The 22,231-nt window shown below is 42.5% G+C and overlaps 1 protein-coding gene across 1 annotated transcript in view; it reads right to left on the bottom strand.

Moving 5' to 3' along the window:
- LOC124721322 (ephrin-B1) overlaps positions 1 to 22,231 on the bottom strand; it is a 555,473-nt gene that overhangs the window by 47,316 nt on the left and 485,926 nt on the right. Inside the window, exon 2 of the mRNA XM_047246234.1 lies at positions 10,370 to 10,511. Coding sequence (XP_047102190.1) covers positions 10,370 to 10,511 — 142 coding nt within the window. The remainder of the gene's footprint in view (positions 1 to 10,369; positions 10,512 to 22,231) is intronic.

Here is a 22,231-nt window from a genome sequence, read left to right as displayed (position 1 = left end):
CGCGTGGATACGACTTTGGGAGGTTTCGAAGAACCGAGAAGGGGGATACTGCTCCAGTTCTCCTTTGCAGTTCAGATAAATACGAAATACTAATAGAAGATTATAACCACGTCACACACTTTTCCTGGTCATAGAAAATGTATGAGCAGAAGTTTAGATTGTTGCGCACCATGTACAGGGAGTGGGCAAAAGCATGGAAACATCACAAACTTGCGAAGTACGGTGTAGGAAAATCGTTGGTATTCAAAAACAGCTTCTAGTTGTCTCGAAATGGATAAATACACATCCTGTATGGTTCAAATTCAAATGGCTCTGAGCACTATGGGACTTAACACCTGAGGTCATCAGTCCCCTAGAACTTAGAACTACTTAAACCTAACTAACCTAAGGAATTCACACACATCCCTGCCCGAGGCAGGATTCGAATCTGCGACCGTAGCGGTCACGCGGTTCCAGACTGATGCGCCTAGAACCGCACGGCCACACCGGCCGGCTGTGAAGTTAAAAATAATTCTTTTATTTCGTCGTTTTAGTTTTCTTTAGTGTGTTATTTGCTCAATTGATTACAAACACAGTAATTCCCTATAAAAACGTAGGCATGCCCATTTTTATCATATAAAACATCTGGAAATGGAAATGTCGTGTGGCTGAAGACAACACAACACCCAGTCCCTGAGCGGAGAAAATCTCCGACCCAGCCGGGAATCGAACACGGGCCCCGTAGCATAGCATTCCGTCGAGGTGACCATTTTTTTTTATAATCTCATTTTGATCGTTGCATTTGTTCGGGGCAGACGTCCTATGACACCCGATGAAGTTCTTTGTTGATCCATCCACTCAGTTTTTTTTATTACAAAGGGCAGCTACCCCTCTGACCGAACACGATGAACTACTCCGTGCCGGCAACCATTCAGCTATCGAGGTAGACTATGAAACAACTGAATACAATACAGCATAATATTGTCAGTCTCGAAGGTACGCAGTATTGTGCAGCAACGGTAACTTTGGGACTATCGACCCGAAGTGAACCGACATCTGTTCGCGCAAATAGAAGCTCACCATTATTTCATAAAGGGCATTTCTGACAGGATCGTAACGTCAAAATTGACTGTTGGTGCAACAAGCTCACGGATTTCTGCGGCTATGGTACGTCCGTGTGTCGTCAAAATCAAGAAATGGAGGGAGCAGATAATGAATCCACACAGTCCATGCTATGGAATCGTCGCCGAAAATAACATAATCCACAAACAGTCGAAATCAGTAACACGCCTCGTTTCTCTTGTAAAACAACCGATCCTCAACCCAAAGGACCGTTTTTTTTTTTTTTTGTGTAAGCCCTTCGCTTCAGTAGTTATGATTAGTATTGTTCGTTGTTGTATGCGGTCTTCTTGTTCTCTCAGTCGAAATTAACAAATTACTTTTTTTTCCATTTCGTCAGAGAACATGTTCGCTTCATCGGAAATGTCTTGTGACTTCTTCATGGTTCACAAAACCCAGAGTTCACAATTTGCAGAAACGTGTTTAAAAATCAAGAAAATTCCTCGAAAGCTGAAACTATAACGCTGATAAAACGTTTTAATGTTCCATCTCCTTCATCACAACTACAGATGCAGTCCACTATTTCTCCAACGGTAGATCCCACAAAGACGTCATCAAATAACTTCTATGGAATCATGACTCTGTACGAAAACAAAGAGTGAAGCAGAGGCACTCAAACGTAGTATATGCAGTCGGAATAAAGGGAGCAGCGGTTATATCATAAATGTTTCTGTAACCATGGATTACGTTAAGTCTTCAAAGTGTTTTCTCTACACACATTAGCCGCTCTTGTTAGCTGACGGTGTACTTGCGCAAGAATACGGAATGAATTTAATGAAACAGCTGGAGAAAAGGCACGGCAAACCACGGCTGTTACAGCGGGAGACAGGTCATTACCCAAGAAACAGGCTATTAACACAAAACTGGCCGTGTTACGCTAAGAAGTCAACGTATTTCCAGAGCGAAGCGGTCGGCAGCGCTTTCTGCAGCCGGACTTAATCCAAAGTAAAGGAAAATCTCGAAGTTACAATTTACATTTCGCTGCCAGCATTGTCACTGGAGATTCGAAAGGGCATATAATTTTTTTTTACTGGCTTTAAACTGAGCCTATAAATTTGTCGACTTAAATATTTTGTACTTTGAGAGGCTTCTAGTTCTTTAGCTTGGTGTTCTGTGTCTTGTTTTCTCTAAGTCCTAAGAGATGTTCACTGAAAAATGGGGAAATCCACTTTTCAGTGTTACATTGGTAATACCAGTACCTCATCGTCTTACTGTGGCAAAATGTTCCCTGGGCTATTATGTTTTATCCGTACAAAACGTTTCACATTGTTTCAAAAGTATCATCATTTTTTGTTTTTGTTTTTGCGCTGTAGCGATAAATTTCAGAAGTTCATTTCAATTTTGTATTATACAGTATATTGTCGTTCACTGTGTAAAGTTAGCAAAAGGATCGATTTTGCACATGTCCGTGCGTTGTTGTACGAAGATGACAGAGCAAATCAAAATCCAGTTACAAAATTTATTAAGATTCTATGTAATGTGAGATTCGATTTGCAGTTGTAATATTAAACGCTTTCTACAATTATCGGTTGAGCATTACAATTATTATTATCAATATCAACAGTATTATTGTTACTATTATTATATGAACTATTATGCCCGTATTCAAACGTTTTTATTCATTAGGAGAGTGCACCACATCAATGACGAATATTTCTAAGTCGGTGCGAATATGTTTAGGTGCTTTAGGAATTGCTGTCCATTGCCTTCCTCCGACTTTTAAATTGAGGACCTACTGTTTAATCTGAAACACATTAGAACCCAGCATTTTTCACCCTAGTACTGCTAGGAGAAAAAGAAGCCAGAAGTGACAGCATAAAATACTAGGACTGACTAAGGATTGCGGATATTTTGGCTTGGATCTACCCGCTGAACTATCTTTTTTCCTTCTTTTTTTAAAGATAGATCATTTAAGTTTTATACAACAGAAATTTCTGGAAAACTAATTACATACTGGGCATTTTACATATTTCGGGAACTGTATATTTTTAAGTGACGATAGGTATAACGAAAGAACAACAAATTAATTTATGTTATTAAACGTAATTTTTGTAAATCTAAGTACCACAACAGACAGCGTATTTCATACATCACATGTATGATTTATACGAAATCTCTAAGAGGCAAACGTTCAAGAAAGTTACGTGCTCTGGCATTCGCTGCTTGGTGAGCAATCTACAACGTCTCCATAATTTTGCTGTACAGCCTATGTTAGTCCTAAGCCGCTAAGACTGACAGAAGTATCTTACACTTCAATTTAGCTGCTTGCTTGTTTTTTTTTTTTATTCTAGCGCAGTCAAAACGCTTCAAAATTTACCAGAAGTGGCTATCTAACAACAATAACTTGACTGATTAATGGAATGAATCCGTCGGCACTTGGAGGAACACAAACATTTATTAAAAACTGAAATCCATAGTTTTAATGTTCCACCGTATTCATTTTATATTTCTTTGCGAACCGCCTTTCAGCTTGTTAGCCCATCATCAGACAACTTAAGACTGAACAGACAGCCCATAGAACATCAAACACAGTTTCTATCCGTACTAAGATTGTTATTTTCAACTTTTAGGAATAATAATCATTATACAGATAGAAGCTCCCTCTGATGTTCTAGGGTCCAAACTTTGCGGTCACTTGCCCGGGAAATGCACTGCAGGCGATGTCGTGCTGTTAGCAAAGGCACTTGCGTCGTTCGTCTGATGCCATACCCCATTAACCCGACATTTTGCCGCACTGTACTAATAGACGAGTTCGTCGTACGTCCCACACTGATTTCTGCGGTTATTTCACGCGGTGTAGCTTGTCTGATAGCACTGACAACTCTGTGCAAACGCGGCTGCTCTAGGTCGTGAAGTGAAGGCCGTCGGCCACTGCTTTGTCCGTGCTGAGAGGTGATGCCCGAAATTTGGTATTCTCGGCACAAATGGTTCAAATGGCTCTGAGCACTATGGGACTTAACATCTGTGGTCATCAGTCCCCTAGAACTTAGAACTACTTAAACCTAACTAACCTAAGGACATCACACACATCCATGCCCGAGGCAGGATTCGAACCTGCGACCGTAGCAGTCGCGCGGTTCCGGACTGAGCGCCTTAACCGCGAGACCACCGCGGCCGGCAATTTCGGCACACTCTTGACGCTGTGGATGTCGGGATCTTTAATTACCAAACGATTTCAGAAATGAAATATCCCATGCATCTAGCTCCAACTATAATTCCGCGTTCAAAGTCTTCGTCGTGCGGACATAATCACACGAAACCGCCAATGCAGTGCCCTTTTATACCTTGTGTATACGATACTACCACCGCCATCTGTTTATATCGCTATCCTATGACTTTTTTCGCTTCAGCGTAAAATAAATATTGTGGAACTTTATTATTGTGCATTTCAGTTTTTAACTTGACTAACCTTAAATAAATTACATCCCTTTTCTTTAACTTGACTAATCTTAAGTATATTCTATTTCTTTTCGTAAAGTAGCGATACTTTCTTCGTTGTTAGTTAGCGAGGGTCGAAATAATGTTAGATGGGTTACTTCCAGTTTATGTTGACATCAGTGAAGTTCCACTAGACATACGAGAAATCCCAGTACATTCGTGGCTTGAAAGTTCGCAAACGAACTGAGGCATTCGTAAATATTAACTGATGGTCCCAGGTCCGGAAAAAAAGGAAATTCATATCCCTGAAGAGGGATGTTCAGGCACCTCTTTGCAAATTCTTTCAATTGAGCATTTCCAGTACAGCTATCGGGGAAAGAGGACCTACAATTTAGCGTGGAATCCGAACCACGTGTCGTTTCTGGCATATCTGTTCAAATGTCTCTGAGCACTATGGGACTTAACTTCTGAGGTCATCAGTCCCCTAGAACTTAGAACTACTTAAACCTAACGAACCTAAGGACATCACACACATCCATACTCGAGGCAGGATTCGAACCTGAGACCGTAGCGGTCGCGCGGTTCCCGACTGTAGCGCCTAGAACCGCTCGACCACACCGGCCGGCGGCATATCTGTTCATCATTGCTAGCATAGAGGCCAGGTTTCTAACCGGGATTCGATCCCGTGATCTTATGGTCTCCGCGCTCGCACTATATCACTAGACCACCATGCCCGACGCCATGTGTGGAATCCAACCGGGGAAGGCTGCCACATTTAATCACGCTCGTCAAGACAAGCATGTCATCAGTCACCGCCAGAACAGTCTGATGGTTATGCTGAAGTGTAAACTGCGCTTACATACCAATACGAAGAAAATCAGGCGTTGCAAAACTCGTGAAATGTCAGAGAACGAACACGAGATGTGGGAAAGAAAACGTGATCACAGTCCTCATACTGGAAAGATTGATGGTGCCAGCTGTCCGTAAACTATGAGCTTGCTCTTGCTGCTGGGACTGTGTTTGAAAGAAGGCCGTCGCTGTACCCGTTGCTCTAAAGTATAAGAAGCGCTAAATCTGCTAGCTTAATCAATTGGCATGTTGTTTACTGATCTTCTCACTTTATTTTGTGATTACCTTTTAACGTTGTTAATGGCATTTAGATATACGAGGTGTGGCTAGAAAAAAACCGGGATAGTACTGGTGAAACAATAAAACGAATGCAATAAGGCTGAAAGTCGCGTGGCCTGTCACGTGACTCTCGCTCCGCCTACTGCTTGAGTTTCATCTGCCTCCTGCACTCAGTCTGCCCGTGGCGTCTGTTTTAAGTAGTTGACGTTTTGTCTGTGCGTCGGAAAATGTTGAGTGTACGGAAAGAACAGCGTGTCAACATCAAATTTTGTTTCAAATTAGGAAAATCTGCAAGTGAAACGTTTGTAATGTTACAACAAGTGTACGGCGATGATTGTTTATCGCGAACACAAGTGTTTGAGTGGTTTAAACGATTTAAAGATGGCCGCGAAGACACCAGTGATGACACTCGCACTGGCAGACCATTGTCAGCAAAAACTGATGCAAACATTGAAAAAATCGGTAAACTTGTTCGACAAGATCGCCGTTTAACAATCAGAGCAGTGTCTGAGTTAACAGGAGTTGACAAGGAAAGTGTTAGGCAGATTCTTCATGAAAGTTACAACATGAACAAAGTGTGTTCAAAAATGGTTCCAAAGTGTCTCACAATTGAACAGAAGGAACGCCGAAGAATGATTTGTTCTGACATCCTGGAAAACATTGAAAGTGATCCCACCTTCTTACAAAATGTTATTACTTGCGATGAATCGTGGTTTTTTACTTACGATCCCGAAACTAAACGCCAATCGATGCATTGGAAAACTCCTGGTTCTCCACGACAAAAAAAAGCACGAATGTCAAAATCGAAATTCAAGGCAATGATGATTGTTTTTTTGACATCAAAGGGATTGTGCACATTGGTTGGGTACCAGAGGGACAAACAGTGAATCAGCATTACTACGTTAGCGTCCTGGCTACGCTACGTGAGCGAGTACGGAGAAAACGGAACGATTTGTGGAGAAAAAAGTCATGGATCCTTCACCAAGACAATGCCCCAGCTCACAGTGCGTTGTCAGTGAAGACGTTTTTGGCAAAACACAACATTCCCATCTTAGATCATCCACCCTACTCACCTTATTTGGCCCCCTGTGACTTTTTTCTTTTCCCTAAAGTCAAGTCAGCTTTGAAAGGAACTAGATTTGAGACTGTTGAAGCAGTAAAAGAAAAAGCGACGGAAGTAATGTATGGACTTACCGAAAATGATCTGCAGCATTGCTATGAACAGTGGAAAATTCGTATGGAGCCGTGTAGAGACCGAGGAGGAGAGTACATTGAAGGAGATAACATGAAATTGTAAATAATTGTAAATAAATGTTTTTTCCAGCATCAGTCCGGTTTTTTTCTAGCCGCACCTCGTACATACGGTCTGCTCAGTTTTAAGCAATTCACGCGTTATTAAATAAAATTTACCATTATTTATGGAACTTAGTACTGAAGTACAATCCGCGGCAGTACGATGGGATTACCGCGGCGCTGTAGCCTGCGGTTCATTTCCTCCCAACTTTAATTTGCACTCCTGTACGCCGTGGCATTTTGGCACCACAATTGCGGCGGCTCATTTTCTGGTGAAAATGAGGGGGAGCGGCCCACGTCATTAGGTAGATTCGATACCGAGTAACCGCAAATACCTTGGGGGGCGCGAAGCCGCGACTCCGCAGGTTCTGCCGCCTATCTTCAGCACGGAGACTCAACACCGAAAGCTGTACGAGACTCCAGGGCCACGATCTTTTCACTGTTTGCTGATATCTGGGAATATTTCACGCGATCCCGTGAGCAACCTTAACGCGAAATTGGCTAGAAATGGATGTAGTCCACATCGCTCGGTACTTCAGGGGAATTTTTGAAATACCTTCTTTCTTTCTTTGGTCATCTACAGACCACGTTAAGTAACTTCCTCATGATGTTGTCTTCTTTCTCGATTTTCAGTCTTCCCAGTATCTCTTCCTTCTTTCATTGTGTTCTTTTTTCTTTCATCTGTCTCATCTTTTCCCGAAAACTCGCGACTTACTAATCTTGTTTCTGTGTAGAATGTCTGCTTTCGTAACATTGATTTCTGCTAAGTCCGTTTCACTATCTTGAACCAACTAATATGCGTTTTGGGATTTTTGTCGCAACGGTCAAACACTTTTTTAGTCAGTGCACATAAAATGAAATTCTTCTTTTCCTGAGAGCATCAGATAGTTTACTTCTTCTCATCCACGTACTCGAAAATTTTCTTGGACCAAGTATTTTTTGTAGTACCTCCCTTTCCTTTTTCTCCAAATCTTCAATCTGACGAGGACTAAACGTTCTGCTGCATAAAGGCTCTCCGCTTTTATGACAGTGTTGTCATGTTAGACTTTTGTTTTTACTGAGAGTGATATTTTGTTGTAAATGCCCTTCGTTAACTGATACGCCATTTCCATTTTCTAGGCTCCATTTTTGTTTGCCTCTTTATGTAGACTGCTAGGTTGTATTATTTCCCCAACGTACTTAAATGTATACCCACTGTTAATTCTACCGTATACTGTATTTTGGAGCAACTTAAATGTTCGTTATAAATTCTGTCTTCTGGAAAGAAACTTGTAATCCAGCTTTCTCCGCTGTCTCTTTCAACAGGCTGATTTGCTTAGTTGCTGCATCGATGTTTTCCGAAAATATTGCTTAATCATCTGCAAACGCTAGACAGCCGATTTTGACGTTAGAATTTTTTATATCGCAATCTGATTTCTTGCATTCCTTTTTCGTGAGTCTAAGATTTCATTCCCTTACTAACTTTTCCGAAACGGAGTTGAAGAGCAACGGAAAGAGGTCGTCAGCATGCATTATACCAGTATTTATTTCGAATGGTTCCGAAATATCTCCACGGAATTTTATTAAGTACTTTGTTTTTCTTTCAATGTTTCTTTAACTGTTCCCAAAGTTTTTTGTCTGCGCCGAATCCTTCTGGCCTGCTGAAGAGTGTTGCTCTGTCTACGGAGTCGTAGGCTTTTTTGACGTCTACAAAGTTTAAGACAAGATTTTTCATTCTTAGACAATAGTTCCTTGTCAGTTTCAAATTCATAATCTGTGCTACTCAGGATACCTATATTTTCCCTTAACCATCCGTTCAAGATAATCCCAAGAGCCTTCGTGCAATGTACGTCAAGACATTTATCGTTCCCTGAGTATTTTTTGATTTATTCGTTGCTATTTCTTGTCAGATGTTTCTAACAGTTTTGTTCCTCGAATAACAGCGGGAGTAATTTGTCAGCTGTCGAACGACACAGAATACCTAAACTGATATTAATAACAGAATAAAAAAAATCGCATGTATCACTTTTCAGCACGCCCTCGTAAGTGCACTCGGCAGGAATAGTCTGATATTTCTCTGTTAACACCTAACTGCTTAAAGACAAATGTAAAATGCATGCTGTTGTCTAAAGGTGAACCTATCAGTTTTGAAACCGTTAACAGCTCCGTTTTGAATAAAGAGAAGAAATGCAGTTATAATTTGAATACGAAATTACCTGTATTTTCACACAGCCATGGTCTCGTGATATCACGTTTCGACAACACACCATTAATTCTCTATATTCTAAAGAAAAAAGGTTGAGACAGTGACCTATTCTCACGCAGCGTGCGAAACAAGAATTTGAAATAACTGCTAGTGCGTCTAAATTTAATCTGCCGTGAGGGCAGGGTGAGGCACGAAGTGGCGGAGTGTCGCGGACCAGCAGACGTCGGCAATGGGAGGATCACGCGAACAGAGAACAGGGAAGCCGTGACGGATGGGATACTAGACCCGACGCCTAAGACTTCCACAAGCGTCGACCAATAGCACTCCCTTTCACACCTTCCCGTTAACAGAAAGACATCGGAGACCTCTCAAAAAACTTCTCTCTGTTCCAAGAAAAATTTTTCAGCCTTCTTTGCAAATCTACTGCTCAGTTTTCGATCTTTAGCTCGAATAATATGCCGAATATTTTCTGTTAGTATTCTGTGGGTGACTCATTAGGGAGGGAGCACTAAAGCATGTTTTACTGGAACGGAAGAAAGTATCGGCTGAAATCGTGTTGAAAGACATCATGACAGTGGGCTGGAGCGATTTCGGGAAGTAAAACTAAAAAAAAATTTATCTCATTACTGCCGGACTAGGCATCAAATTTCCCTCTTTCGACATAAGTTTTACATCTCCCTGTGTATTATGGGCAGTCTTTCATTCTGAAAGTGTCGACAGCATACCGTGTTGCACGAAACACGTTCGTATCTGCATGTTCATCCATGCTCCTCCATTACCTTGAATTTTTCCCCTGCGAGCTGCTATAGTCATTCCAGACTCAAGAGTGTCATGAACTCAAGCCTCCCCTGACACGCAGTTATGCTCATGCTCTATCTGCTCAAACGCCAAACACGGTCGAGGTGGCTGGGACACTGTACTCTCGTTCTGGATCTATCATTTCACGCCCATTATTGAGATATTATGTGGTTCACTACACCACATCTAGTGAAATCTCGAGATTGGTCATCAACCAAACTTCTCTCTGATTCCCCCCCCACTCTTCTCCCCCTGAACAATTATCACTACTTCATCTCTGGACTCGGATCCAATCGTAGAGGATAGTTTCAAATGTTCAGAACATTTCAGGTGGAAACAAGAGGAAACTCTGCTGAAATCAGTTCTGTGGACACACTTATTTGTGAAAAGTTATTCTCTTAATACTGCTACCAACTTTATACTAACAATGTCCCGCATACGATGTTTTCAGTGAAGAATACAGAATACTGGCAATGCAGCAATACTCACATTGTATATGATATACTTTTCAGCGTCTTCCTCGTGAGTTCCAGGCATGTAGACTGGGCAGATGATGTTCACCTGGTCGTACTCGAAAGGTATGTTCCCTTTATTCACATCTATTATGTGATCGGTGTTGTCTATCCTAAATCTGCAACAAAAAAGAAAGTCAAACATTAATTAATGTGCATTTCAGTAGTTATATACATAAATGACTGGGGCTGGTGGGGGAAAAAGTTTTAGTGGAACAGTTTTTCACACTATCTTATGTTTTTAAATAAACAAATAAATCAATAGTCATTTCTGGCAAATAAAAATTTTGGATCTTAACCTGAGCCATATATCGTCAAGAAGTATCAGCTATATTCAGTAAGTATTCAAAGCAAATAAATATATCTATAAAAATTATCATCGTGAAATGTCATACGAAAGTGGAGGAAGACACTGGTGGTCTGAATCTTTTGGAGTGACCGCGAAGTGTGCCTGAATAGCTCACAGCTCATGTAGTGCGAATGGCGCCGGATTCGAGTGCCTATTAGTGTCGCAGTTTTAATGTGCAGATCGTTTCATTAAATATATTTTTATTATAATTACCAGCAACAAATAGTTAGGGCTTAGTCTTTACATTCACAGGAACGAAAGAAGGGAGGGTAAGGTCTAACGTCCCGTCGACGTCGAGGTCATCGAAGATTGGAAAAGGATGCGAAGAGAAATCAGCCACATCCTTTTGAAAGGAACCCTTTCGGCACCAGCCATAAGCGGTTTAGGTAGTCCATACAAAATCTTCAGCAACAGTAACAGATACAGAGAGGGTCAATAAAAACCCACTGAACTGTTTCACAGTCATTTGTATGGTACGTGCCATGCGGTTCTGATCGACGTAAAAACGGATATATGTATAATGGGAATGCCAATCGCATTCCTGCGTACAGCTTCGCCTACCGGCTGAAGGATAAAACGTCCGGAGTGAAGGACGTGACGTCAAAAGCGACGCAAATGCTGTCCTCTGCTCCTTTCAGCACCAGTTGGTAATCTCCAACGAAGCTGATTTGTGTTGCAGTATAAAAACTGCTTTTAAAGAGCATCTATCACAGCTAATGAAATGGTTTGAAAATACTTCCAAGCAATGCAGACAAATTCGAGGCACAGTCAGACCCATTTAGAATCAAAACACATTCTGAATTTACTTCGTTAGAAGAAGAAAATCTTATTGAGCTATCTTGCGATATTATATTAGAGGCACAATTTTACAGCATGCATCTTGTGATTTTTTGGTTATCAGAAAAAAGATTAATATCCGTTGTGCAGTACTAAAGCTCAATGAACCTTAATTCTATCTGCAAGATCTGATTCGTGTGAAGCTGGATTTCCGCTGATCGCTGTAGCAAGGACTAAATACTGTGCAAATAATTGACATGGATCAGGAAATGAGGATAGTCATACCCAATCTCATCCAAAAATTTGAAAGTTATGTAATGAACAGAAAGTTCATATATAGCACTAATTATTTTAATGAGCAAATTGCTACTTAGTCGAAAACTGGGATAGTGAAACCGTAGCTGTTTGTTCAGTAAAATGTTAAAAAATAACTGAAATACGCGTTTTAAATTCAAACGTGTGTTTCAGTTATTTTTAAACTAACTTAACCGCATCAACTGTGGATTTTAGTCACACTAAATACACAGTGTTATGACTTAGGGTGCTAAGGAAAAACTGATATATTCAAAGAGCCGGGAACCAAAAAATGTTTGAGAGCTACTGAGGTAAAGGTTTCTGTTGACTCCGTATTCACATAATATTCGTCCTCTTGACTTTGCGGAAATTTTTTTCTGCTCCTAAGATCCAGGTAAGTTCCGTCAGGGCAGTCGGGAAGAAGTCTACTGCCGGTTGGGTACCACACTAAATCAAGACTTTCAAGTCTTCTAGCAAAACGGTTTAGGGTGTATCTTTACTCACAAAATGTCACCGATGATTGATGGTGCAGCGGAGCAGTTATCTCGTATCCGTCTGCTGGCGAACGAAACCGTTGCTCAGCGTTCAATAACAACTTTGCTTATTGGCTGCTGTAGGAATAATATTTTGTTTGCATTTTCCTGGAACAGTTCACTGGCTACTGATAGACTTGGTAAGAAAATTATCCGATGTTGGAAAACTAAAAAAGTAGAGCACATTCGAATGACTGGTTTACAAAATACTGACAAGGAGCCCTGCAGCAGCTAAAACTCGTGACTGAAATTCGGATATTGCACCTTGTTTGCGGCAGAGCCTTCAGCACAAGGAAGAAAGACCTCAGTGGACAACAAATGCTGAATTTTTCTGTATGCATTGCTTACACAACCTAGGATATAACGTGAGTATCTGCCTGCTTTACTGTAATTTAGCGTTAAAAGAAAGCTTGTAATCTGACGTCTGTAAAAATAGGCGTTGTTTTTATCATTAAACTACAATTAAAAATACGAGTTTCAGGTATCAAACGTGTTTTTTTTATTGCATTGCAGAAGAGGCAATAAAAGAAATCTACGCTCTTCGAGAACTACATTTTCCACACTAACCCCCGCACTGATTATGGAAGAAATGGCATTTGTTGTTGTACCAAAACATGAACACGGCCTCCCGATCGCCTTTGGATCCATGAGTTTTGTACACTTTTAGAGCGAATAAACATGTTGTGGAGTATTAGGATTAATTCACGTACCGCAACGTAACTTTAACATTTCCTTATTTCCTGAAATCACCCCAAACTGGTGCAGTGTTGTACCAGGAGAGAAGTTTTATTCATTCGTTCAATCGTTCTTTGTGTCATAATAATCGCAGTGTGTTGAGAAGTTGGATAGGAGAGCGAGGGAAGAATAAATCACGTAAGAGGATTTCGTACAGACTTCGGGAGATAGCACAAAGATGGTTACCAAATAGTGAAGAAATTCAGTAATATTTAAAGACGAACTCGTAAATTTAAAAAAGTGCTACAAAAAACTTTAAGATAACTGCGCTTTCTCGCGATGAAAGTGAACGTTAGGACTATCTGAAATTCGTCTAAAAGGAGTCAAACAATACGACAAATGGAACTTTAAGCAAATTCACATAAGAACCGTTATATCAGAAAATAAAGCATACAAATTAACATCTTGTGTACCTTTTCGTCCCACAGAGTTCAGAATAAAAATAGAATATACCAGTCTTTTTCTTTTCCTTCTTTATGTACCCATATTTGACGAATTTATCATACAGATGGAAGAGGCGTAAAGATTTATTGTCTCTGGAAGGTTCCAGAAAGGGCAAGCAATCGTGGAGCGCTGGTGGCACGGAGGCTGTGTGCTCTGCAAATGGCACTCGGCACGTATTGAACTTTATGTTCCTCTGTCAGGCGGTCCATTAGACGCCCCCACCTGCGCTCGCTTCCCACGACGCTTTTTCCTTGCTAAAGCTTACGGCTAAGGGTGCGGGCAGATGTCGGGGGTGTCGGTTCCAGTAATAACCAAGTCTTTTTCCTCTCGATGGACGTTCTCAAGTCGAATGCGCTCGGCTGGCATGCAATGACGTAACGAATTTGTGCACTGCGAATAAGTACAATATTCACCATTTTTGGTACGCGTGAGTAAATTGTATGTCGGAAATACGCTGAACTGTTGCTTCGTAGACCAAGCCTACAACAACGAAGTGACCTGTTTTATGATCGTTTAATTAGCCTAAAACATCACTCACCTTAACATCGTGTGTTCCCTAGTAAACAATTACGGCACTATCACAAGAAAATGGCTCTGAGCACTATGGAACTTCTGAGGTCATCAGTCCCCTAGAACTTAGAACTACTTAAACCTAACTAACCTAAGGACATCACACACATCCATGCCCGAGGCAGGATTCGAACCTGCGACCGTAGCGGTCGCGCGGTTCCAGACTGTAGCGCCTAGAACCGCTCGGCCACACCGGCCGGTTACTATCACAAGAATCTGAGAAGAATCTACGAAAGGAAAATCGATGACAAGCCCAATTGGACGAAGATTTCAATAGAAATTGTAGGTGATTTAACTGCGGTATTCACCTGAAGTGTTTTAGAGGAAAATCAGGAAATTCAAAGCAGTAGCGCCGGGGACAGAGAAGAGCCAGAACCTGACGAATATAACTCCTAAGTGGTAGTTAATTCTTGGTCTCGATTCTTCGTTATAAACGACGCCCAGTTACGTCGCAAAATTCACGATATTACGGGCTTTTTGGGAGGCCAGCATCTGACTGTCACAAACCAATACGAAGGTGGAGTGATGGAGGGGCCTGTTACAAAGAGTCGTGGCGAAGACCTTCTCTCTTGACTCATCAAAAAATGTTACAAACTGCGTCAAACCAACCTTATGACCGAAACAACAGCACCTTGTTGTCATACGTTAACTGAATAGTGATAAATTGCTTTTCAGTAGGGTTTACTAGGGTAGTTGGTGCTTCTCGTACTTTGCAGAACGAGGTATTTACTTTTTAATAATTCTTCTCGCGAAAAATGTGAACAGCAACTGGCATAAGAATTTCCGGTGTCGACTGGGTCACTCTGAAGCTAGATCTGCGCCCAGGGGCACTCGAGCCCGCTTCCAGTACGAGACTTTCTATGACGAACAATGACGTTTTATCTTCTTGCCGGTCCATACAGCTTGCATGTTTCCGGCTGACGCTATGAGGTGAGCGGTGTTTTCAATCCGTGAATAAGGTTCTTTGTTTGTGCGGTCATGGCGCGTACAATGCGTCTCTGTCTGTAATGTATGCGCACATCGTTTCATTTCGTTCTGACAGCTGGGTTTCGCGCGCTTACCTTTCTGTTTGGAAACAGTTTAGAGAAATACGCGCGAACGCGCGAAAGCTCACGTTCTGAGTCACGTGACCCACAGGTCGAGCATTTCATTTTACACTCGTGTTCAGCGGCGCGAAGATTGCGCCTGTTCTGCGCGTTTGTTCAAATCTACGTTTTTGTGTTGTTTTGTCAGATAGTAGCGTACGCCGTTTCTCCTTCAGAAAACAAGGAGGGTTTGTTGGTACACGGCCACATCAGAACGACGGTTTACGAGATAGGCACGTGAGCCAGCCGAGGGTCGAACAAGCACGCCCTCCTCCTCTTCACCACCACCATCCATTTGGGATTCAGTGCTAGATAGGGCAGTCTCTAGACTTTTCCAAGCATTACACCCTTACGCTATAAGCATCTACGTTGCTCTTGCATGCTTTCTGGTGTCGTCTTCCCACTTTCCATTAATTGTAGTCTCGGAGTTTCACAAGGCTGTAGATAATTTCCTTGGTCCATCTGTCAGCAATTTGTCTAGTTATCTGTACCGCCCACTACCATTTCATTTCCATTACAGTCATAATTAAGTCTTCCACTCTGATCTGTTCCCTAATCCATTTATTTGTTTCCCTGCTTCTCCTATTAGTCCCCAACATTTATTGTTCTCTTTATTTCCTTAGCTGTCCATCGAGTCGTCATCTTCAGCTGCCCTCGCCGCAAAAACTCATCAACTGGTTCTGTGACTTCATTGTCAATTTGTACTATTTTCTTTTCGGTGTGTTCATTATACATTATTTTAGACTTGTTACTATTGATTTTCAAGTCTGCTTTCAAATTTGTTCTGTTTACTTCCGCCATTCGTTGCCGATGTTTTACATACACTACAAGCAAACAGTACAACGTCATCAGAAAAGCAAACCTGGTTCAGACATGTTCCTTTAACACGCATTCCTTCTTCGTTTTCTCACTTTAAGGATCTGAAAACTTCCTCTGGGATTGCTGAAAATAGTTTTAGCAATATGGATACTTCTTGCCTGGTTCCTCTTTCAATTCCGAATTGCTCACTATTCTGATGAAGTATTATGAAGATGGCCGACCGCGGTGGTCTAGCGGTTCTAGGCGCTCCGTCCGGAACCGCGCGACTGCTACGGTCGCAGGTTCGAATCCTGCCTCGGGCATGGATGTGCGTGATGTCCTTAGGTTAGTTAGGTTTAAGTAGTTCTAAGTTCTAGGGGACTGATGACCACAGATGTTAAGTCCCATAGTGCTCAGAGCCATTTATTATGAAGATGTAGCATTGGCGTGTATGTTCTTCAGGATATTATCACAGGTTGAAGTGCACATGGCAGATGATCGTTAGGTCCGACAAGTCATTCAGACCAGGGTGTTTGCATAAAATTTTAGTGGAGTCTTCGTTGTTCCGCATTTGTTTTATCGGTTTGAGAATTTGAAAGGGAGAAACAAGCAATTCCAGTGGAATACCCGTGAAGAAAGGTGTTTCGAGCCAGGAGAAGTGTCAGTATACAGCTCTGGAGAATGTATAGCGTGATAATAAAAGTTACAAGACTGAGGAAGAGCGTAACGTTGCGCTATGTGAATGCAATGGGAAGAAGAGCGACTGTCGCACAGCCAGATACCCCCTGCTTTGCACCGGGATGTGACTTAAGACAAATGTAAGACAGAATACTGATGTCGCTTGCGTTTCATACTTTCCGTACTTCGTAGATCATCGTCTAGTTCCATGAAATGCCCAACGATTCTCGAATTTTTTATTTCTACAGAAATTCGGCATTACAATTTTCGCAATAGGAAGAGGAAAAGTATCTGACAGCTGACTGCCGACAATTGGAGGCAGAACGTAAAGCATACGAAAATATATCGTAGATTAGCACTTGGTTAACGTCGGCTTAGACTTAGGAAGACGAGCGGTGTGAGTGAAGGAACATGCAACCATTTGCTACCGTTCGGCTGTGTGCAGCCCATGCCCATTCTTCCCCTGTAAAGTGGACGTGTGTTTTACGGCAGCCATTATTGTTCCTTGACCCTCCTCAGCGTCGACAACCTTATCGATCCGATGTCCGTCGAATGGAGCAGTATTGCTGCAAATAAAGATAGACAGCGAACTCGGTGAACTTTCAGGACGGGTCGAAGGCACCAAATATGACTGACATCTGTTCTCGATTACATTCGTAAATCTAACCGACGAATTTTAAGACGGCGTCGAAGGAAAGGTCCTCACAACTGGGCACGAACGTATGTGTGTGTTTATCTCTGTGTTCAGCTGTCAGCAATGTAAAATAAATTCAAAGCAAAGGCAAGAAGAATTATAATACGATGACTTTACGACGAAACGGGTTGTAGAACGTGTCTGGGACTCATACTTGTAGCACTTTGTAGGTTTAAAACAGTACATGCCAAGTTAGAACATTATTTCAACTATATGGCACGTGTTTATACAGAAACGATTTTGCAAGTATCTACGATGTCAAGTTACCCACTATTCTCACAATTCAGCTTCTTTATATTTCAGTAACAACAGTTGCTACTTTTTGTATTATTCTCAAATGAAATACATAAAACTAGTGAAAAAGTGGAAATGTGGAGAAAATCCAATTTCTGTCCAATTTTCTACACATATTTCAATATTTCACCTACAAAGGCGTGGAAAACAGAAAGTGACACGATTCTGAGTATTCATGATAGGAAAATTTCTGTACGTCGTCATGTGGAGGGGACGGAAGCAATACAAAGTGAAATACACATTGTTGGATGGAATATACAGTCGCAAAGTAAAAAAAAAATACACAAATGATTGGAAAACGAATCATACTGACGCTGCGCGCACGAAAGCGAAGTATTGAAAAAAAATACGTTAAAGCAGAACGCGCAAATACATTTTTTTTTCAATTGTGGCGACAGATGACGATGTTGAGTACGTAACTCATCGACACGTTACGACAAGATGACGCCACCTCCCGGCTGAACACTCGAGAAGATTTCATCTTCGGAACAGTCTGTGAAAGCCAGCAATCACATACTCCGGATGATGTGTGCTACAACGATAAATTAATACATGCCAAGTTTCATACCGTAATTACAGTTTCATCAAAAACAATATCTCTGATTACTAGCGCGTTGATAAAAACATGTCTGAAAGAAGTGACAGCTGAAAAGAATTTTTGTCAGACGCTGACGTGAGGAGGGAAAATGGAAATTGCATGAAATATATTTCTATTTCAGTGTGCACAAGAAAATATTTCTTATTCGGCAAAGACAATGTTTGGCTGCTGGTACTGTAGGTTCTCTATGTGGCAAGGTATGGGGGATGGACGGGCTGGCGGATTCCGGTTGCCGGCGTCGTGTAGGGCCGAGTTTTAACCCTCTTCGTTTTTAATCTTGGCGCGCACTCGGCTCCACATTAAGATCAGCGCCCGAGGCGCTCCCCTACACGCGACGGATATTGCCGTTGGCGTCATTAAGCTACGGCTACTGTTCTGGCATGGCCGAGATGGTGTCGCATAAAGATAAAAGCTTCGAACGCCAAAGCAGAAATTTTCTCTCCCTCGGCCCTCTCCGGAAGGAAGGAAGCTCCCGATAAATAACCCCGCCTGCTCTGACACGCATGTGATGGAGCCGCTGCCGCTCTGCCCATGTGCCAAGCGCGATATGAGAGACAGACTTAAGAAACATCTCATGTCCAGAAACAGGAAGCGCGGAAACTGTGATACCCAAAGGCGGCCACATAAACTTCTGTAATTAGGAGCCTTTTTAAGCTCTAAGACGGGACTTCCCAACGTGTGGTCCGCGGACCCCTTGGGGGTCCGCCGGGTCTTCCTAGGGGGTCCGCGGCCACCTTTCTCCAAATCGTGTAAAATAATGAGTAAAATTATTGAATAAAAATGTGAAAATCAAATTCATCACGTTTTTTTCTTTGAAAAACATGTGTATAGCACTCGAAAGTTGGCAATAACATTCGATCTTTGGCAATAATATTTGACAGTCGGCAACACAAACGAAAACATTTGTGCAGATCCTGCTGTCGGAGGTTCGAGTCTTCCCTCGGGCACGTGTGTGTGTGTGTGTGTGTGTGTGTGTGTGTGTGTGTGTGTGTGAGCCGGCCGTAGTGGCCGTGCGGTTCTAGGCGCTGCAGTCCGGAACCGCGTGACCGCTACGGTCGCAGGTTCGAATCCTGCCTCGGGCATGGATGTGTGTGATGTCCTTAGGGTAGTCAGGTTTAAGTAGTTCTAAGTTCAAGGGGACTGATGACCTAAGATGTTAAGTCCCATAGTGCTCAGAGCCATTTGAACCATTTTGTGTGTGTGTGTGTGTGTGTGTGTGTGTGTTGTCCTTAGCGGAAGTTAAACTTAGGATAATAGTGTGTGAGACTAGGGACTGATGACCTCAGCAGTTAAGTCCCTTAGACTTACATACATTTGAACATTTTTATTCGAATTTCACGAACCCCCCCCCCCCCCCCCACACACACACACACGACACACGACTGTTACGAAATATGCATGTTCCTTACACAACAGTTGCCAAACAGAGGAAGTGAACAGACCACAGGCAGCAGCTTGTCAACAGCGAACAGTTTGGCCGTGACGTCGATTGCTCTTGGAGGAAGGCAGCTCCAACGTGTGAAATGTCAATTACCAAGTAATATTAATCAGGCTATAGCGTCTTGAACAAAGGGAGTAAATCCACTAGTAAGTGCCTGGATACAGTGGGAATTCAAATTGGATCGTTAATTTCAAGTTGTTTTCATTTATCTCTAAATCAAAGCCTTTTGATACTTCGGGGGGGGGGGGGGGGGGTGAGTCATTGGGAACATGGTACATGCATTAAGAAGATTTCAGTTCCCATGTCTTTTGCTCTGAAATTTAAAGTTCATGTCTCTTGACTGACTAGGGGTCCGCCATGAATTTTCGACTGAAGAAGGGGTCCGCCAGCTGAAAAGGTTGGGAGGCCCTGCTCTAAGATTAAAAAATGACACACCACGAAGGAATTATTCGAATGGGCCGGAAACCAGTAGATGTGTTCTAAATGTACAGATAGACAAATGAGTACAATTTCCGAATAATTGGATGATTTATTCAAGCGAGAGAGCTTCACAAACTTAGCAGGTCAATAACGCGTTGATCCACCTCTGGCCCTTTGTAATATTTCTGCCTTAGTCAGCCATCATATTAGGCTCCAAGAAGCTGTTCCCAGAGCGGTGGAGATGCAAGAAGTATATAGATGACGAAATGTGGTGTGAGGTACCTGTGACAGATGTTAGATTCGGTACGATTCCCGTGAGAATGACCGCCTGCATAATGCTACTGCTCTGTGATTGGCTGCTATGTTCGGAGCAAGGGGGCCAAAACGTTATAGTTATTATTATTAGTTAAACTACTCATTGGAATGACTTCACTTTTTAATATAAATATCTCTCAACAGCTGACTATCAATCAGTCATTTTAGAATTGGTTCAAATGGCTCTGAGCACTATGGGACTTAACTTCTGAGGTCATCAGTCCCCTAGAACTTAGAACTACTTAAACCTAACTAACCTAAGGACGTCACACACATCCATGCCCGAGGCAGGATTCGAACCTGCGACTGTAGCGGTCGCGCGGTTCCAGACTGTAGCGTCTAGAGCCGCTCGGCCACACCGGCCGGCTTTTAGGATTATTAAAAACAATTTAAATAAAAAACAAAACGCTGATGAAATAGCAGACGAAGAACTTCGTAAGCGTTCGGGTCACGCCTTTTCTGGTATGGCGCGCTAAGTGTTCGTCACTCTGGATTAGGCAGTCGAGAAGAACAGACATGTTATCTGTCGAAGGATGTGTTTCCACTCTGGTTTAGGCAGTCGAGATGTACAGTCATGTTGTCTGTGGCAGGATGTGTTTGTCAGTACACAGTATTAATAGATTCACTCCGATAGTCATGAGGCACAGACACATGCCACAAATAAAGATACATTTTCGTAAACATTATGTTTGATCATGAACTTTGCTGTAACTGAAGGTGTTGTATTAAGATCATGTAGTCTTCTCGTGTGCATATATTAAAATACGCGAGTGGCATCCCAAAGAAGTGATACATTATCTCAGAACAGAACCTCGCTAAAAGTCAGTTTCAGCCTCAAGATACAGAACCTACGACCTGCGTGCTGTTTTCTGTGCTGGGGACATCAACTTGAAGACAGCAGTCAGTGAACTATAACAGAACCTTCGTATTCCACACAGTGCAGTGGAAACAACTAGACGCCTCACGTGTACTGCATGCACAGAACAAATGTGCTCAGTGACACGTCACCTGCAGTAATGCAGAGGAGGTAAAGGAGGATGATCGTTATCCTTATGAAAACAGCTATTCAGCTTGGCGTTGACTGATGGAGTTGCTGGATGTCCTCTTGAGGGATATCGTGCCAAAATCTGTCCAACTGGAGCGTTAGATCGTCAAAATCACGAGCTGGTTGGAGGGGCCTGGCCATAACGTTCCAAACGTTCTCAATTGGGGAGATATCCGGCGACCTTGCTGGTGGCCAAGGTAAGGCACGGCAAGCATGAAGACAAGCAGTAGGGACTCCCGCCGTGTGCGGGAAGGCATTATCTTGCCGAAATGTAAGCCCGGGATGCGTTGCCAAGAAGGGAAACAAAACGAGGCGTAGAATATCGGCGGCCTACCGCGGTGCTGTAAGAGTTCCGCGGAGGACAACCAAAGGGATCCTGTTACGGCATGGATGTGTGTGATGTCCTTAGGTTAGTTTGGTTTAAGTAGTTCTAAGTTCTAGGGGACTGATGACCTCAGCAGTTAAGTCCCATAGCGCTCAGAGCCATTTGAACCATTTGGTCCTGTTACGGATAGAAACAGCACCCCACACCATCACTCCTGTCTGTCGGGCCGTTGGGCTGGCGACAGTCAGGTTGGTATCCCATTGCCGTACGGGGAGCCTCCAGACACGTCTCCGGTCTGGAGTCTCATTGAATGGAGTAGAATTGTCTTCAGTGATGAGTCCCGCTTCGAACTAAGCCCCGATGACCAGCGAAAACGTTTCTGGAGACGCCCTGGACAGCTGTGGGGTACCAACCTGATTGTTTCCCGCCGCCGGCCGGAGTGGC

This window comes from Schistocerca piceifrons, chromosome X (assembly GCF_021461385.2).
Source record: "Schistocerca piceifrons isolate TAMUIC-IGC-003096 chromosome X, iqSchPice1.1, whole genome shotgun sequence".
Lineage (NCBI taxonomy): Eukaryota > Metazoa > Arthropoda > Insecta > Orthoptera > Acrididae > Schistocerca > Schistocerca piceifrons.
Note: the sequence above shows the minus strand (reverse complement) of the source record. Positions and strands in the feature narration are given on the sequence as shown.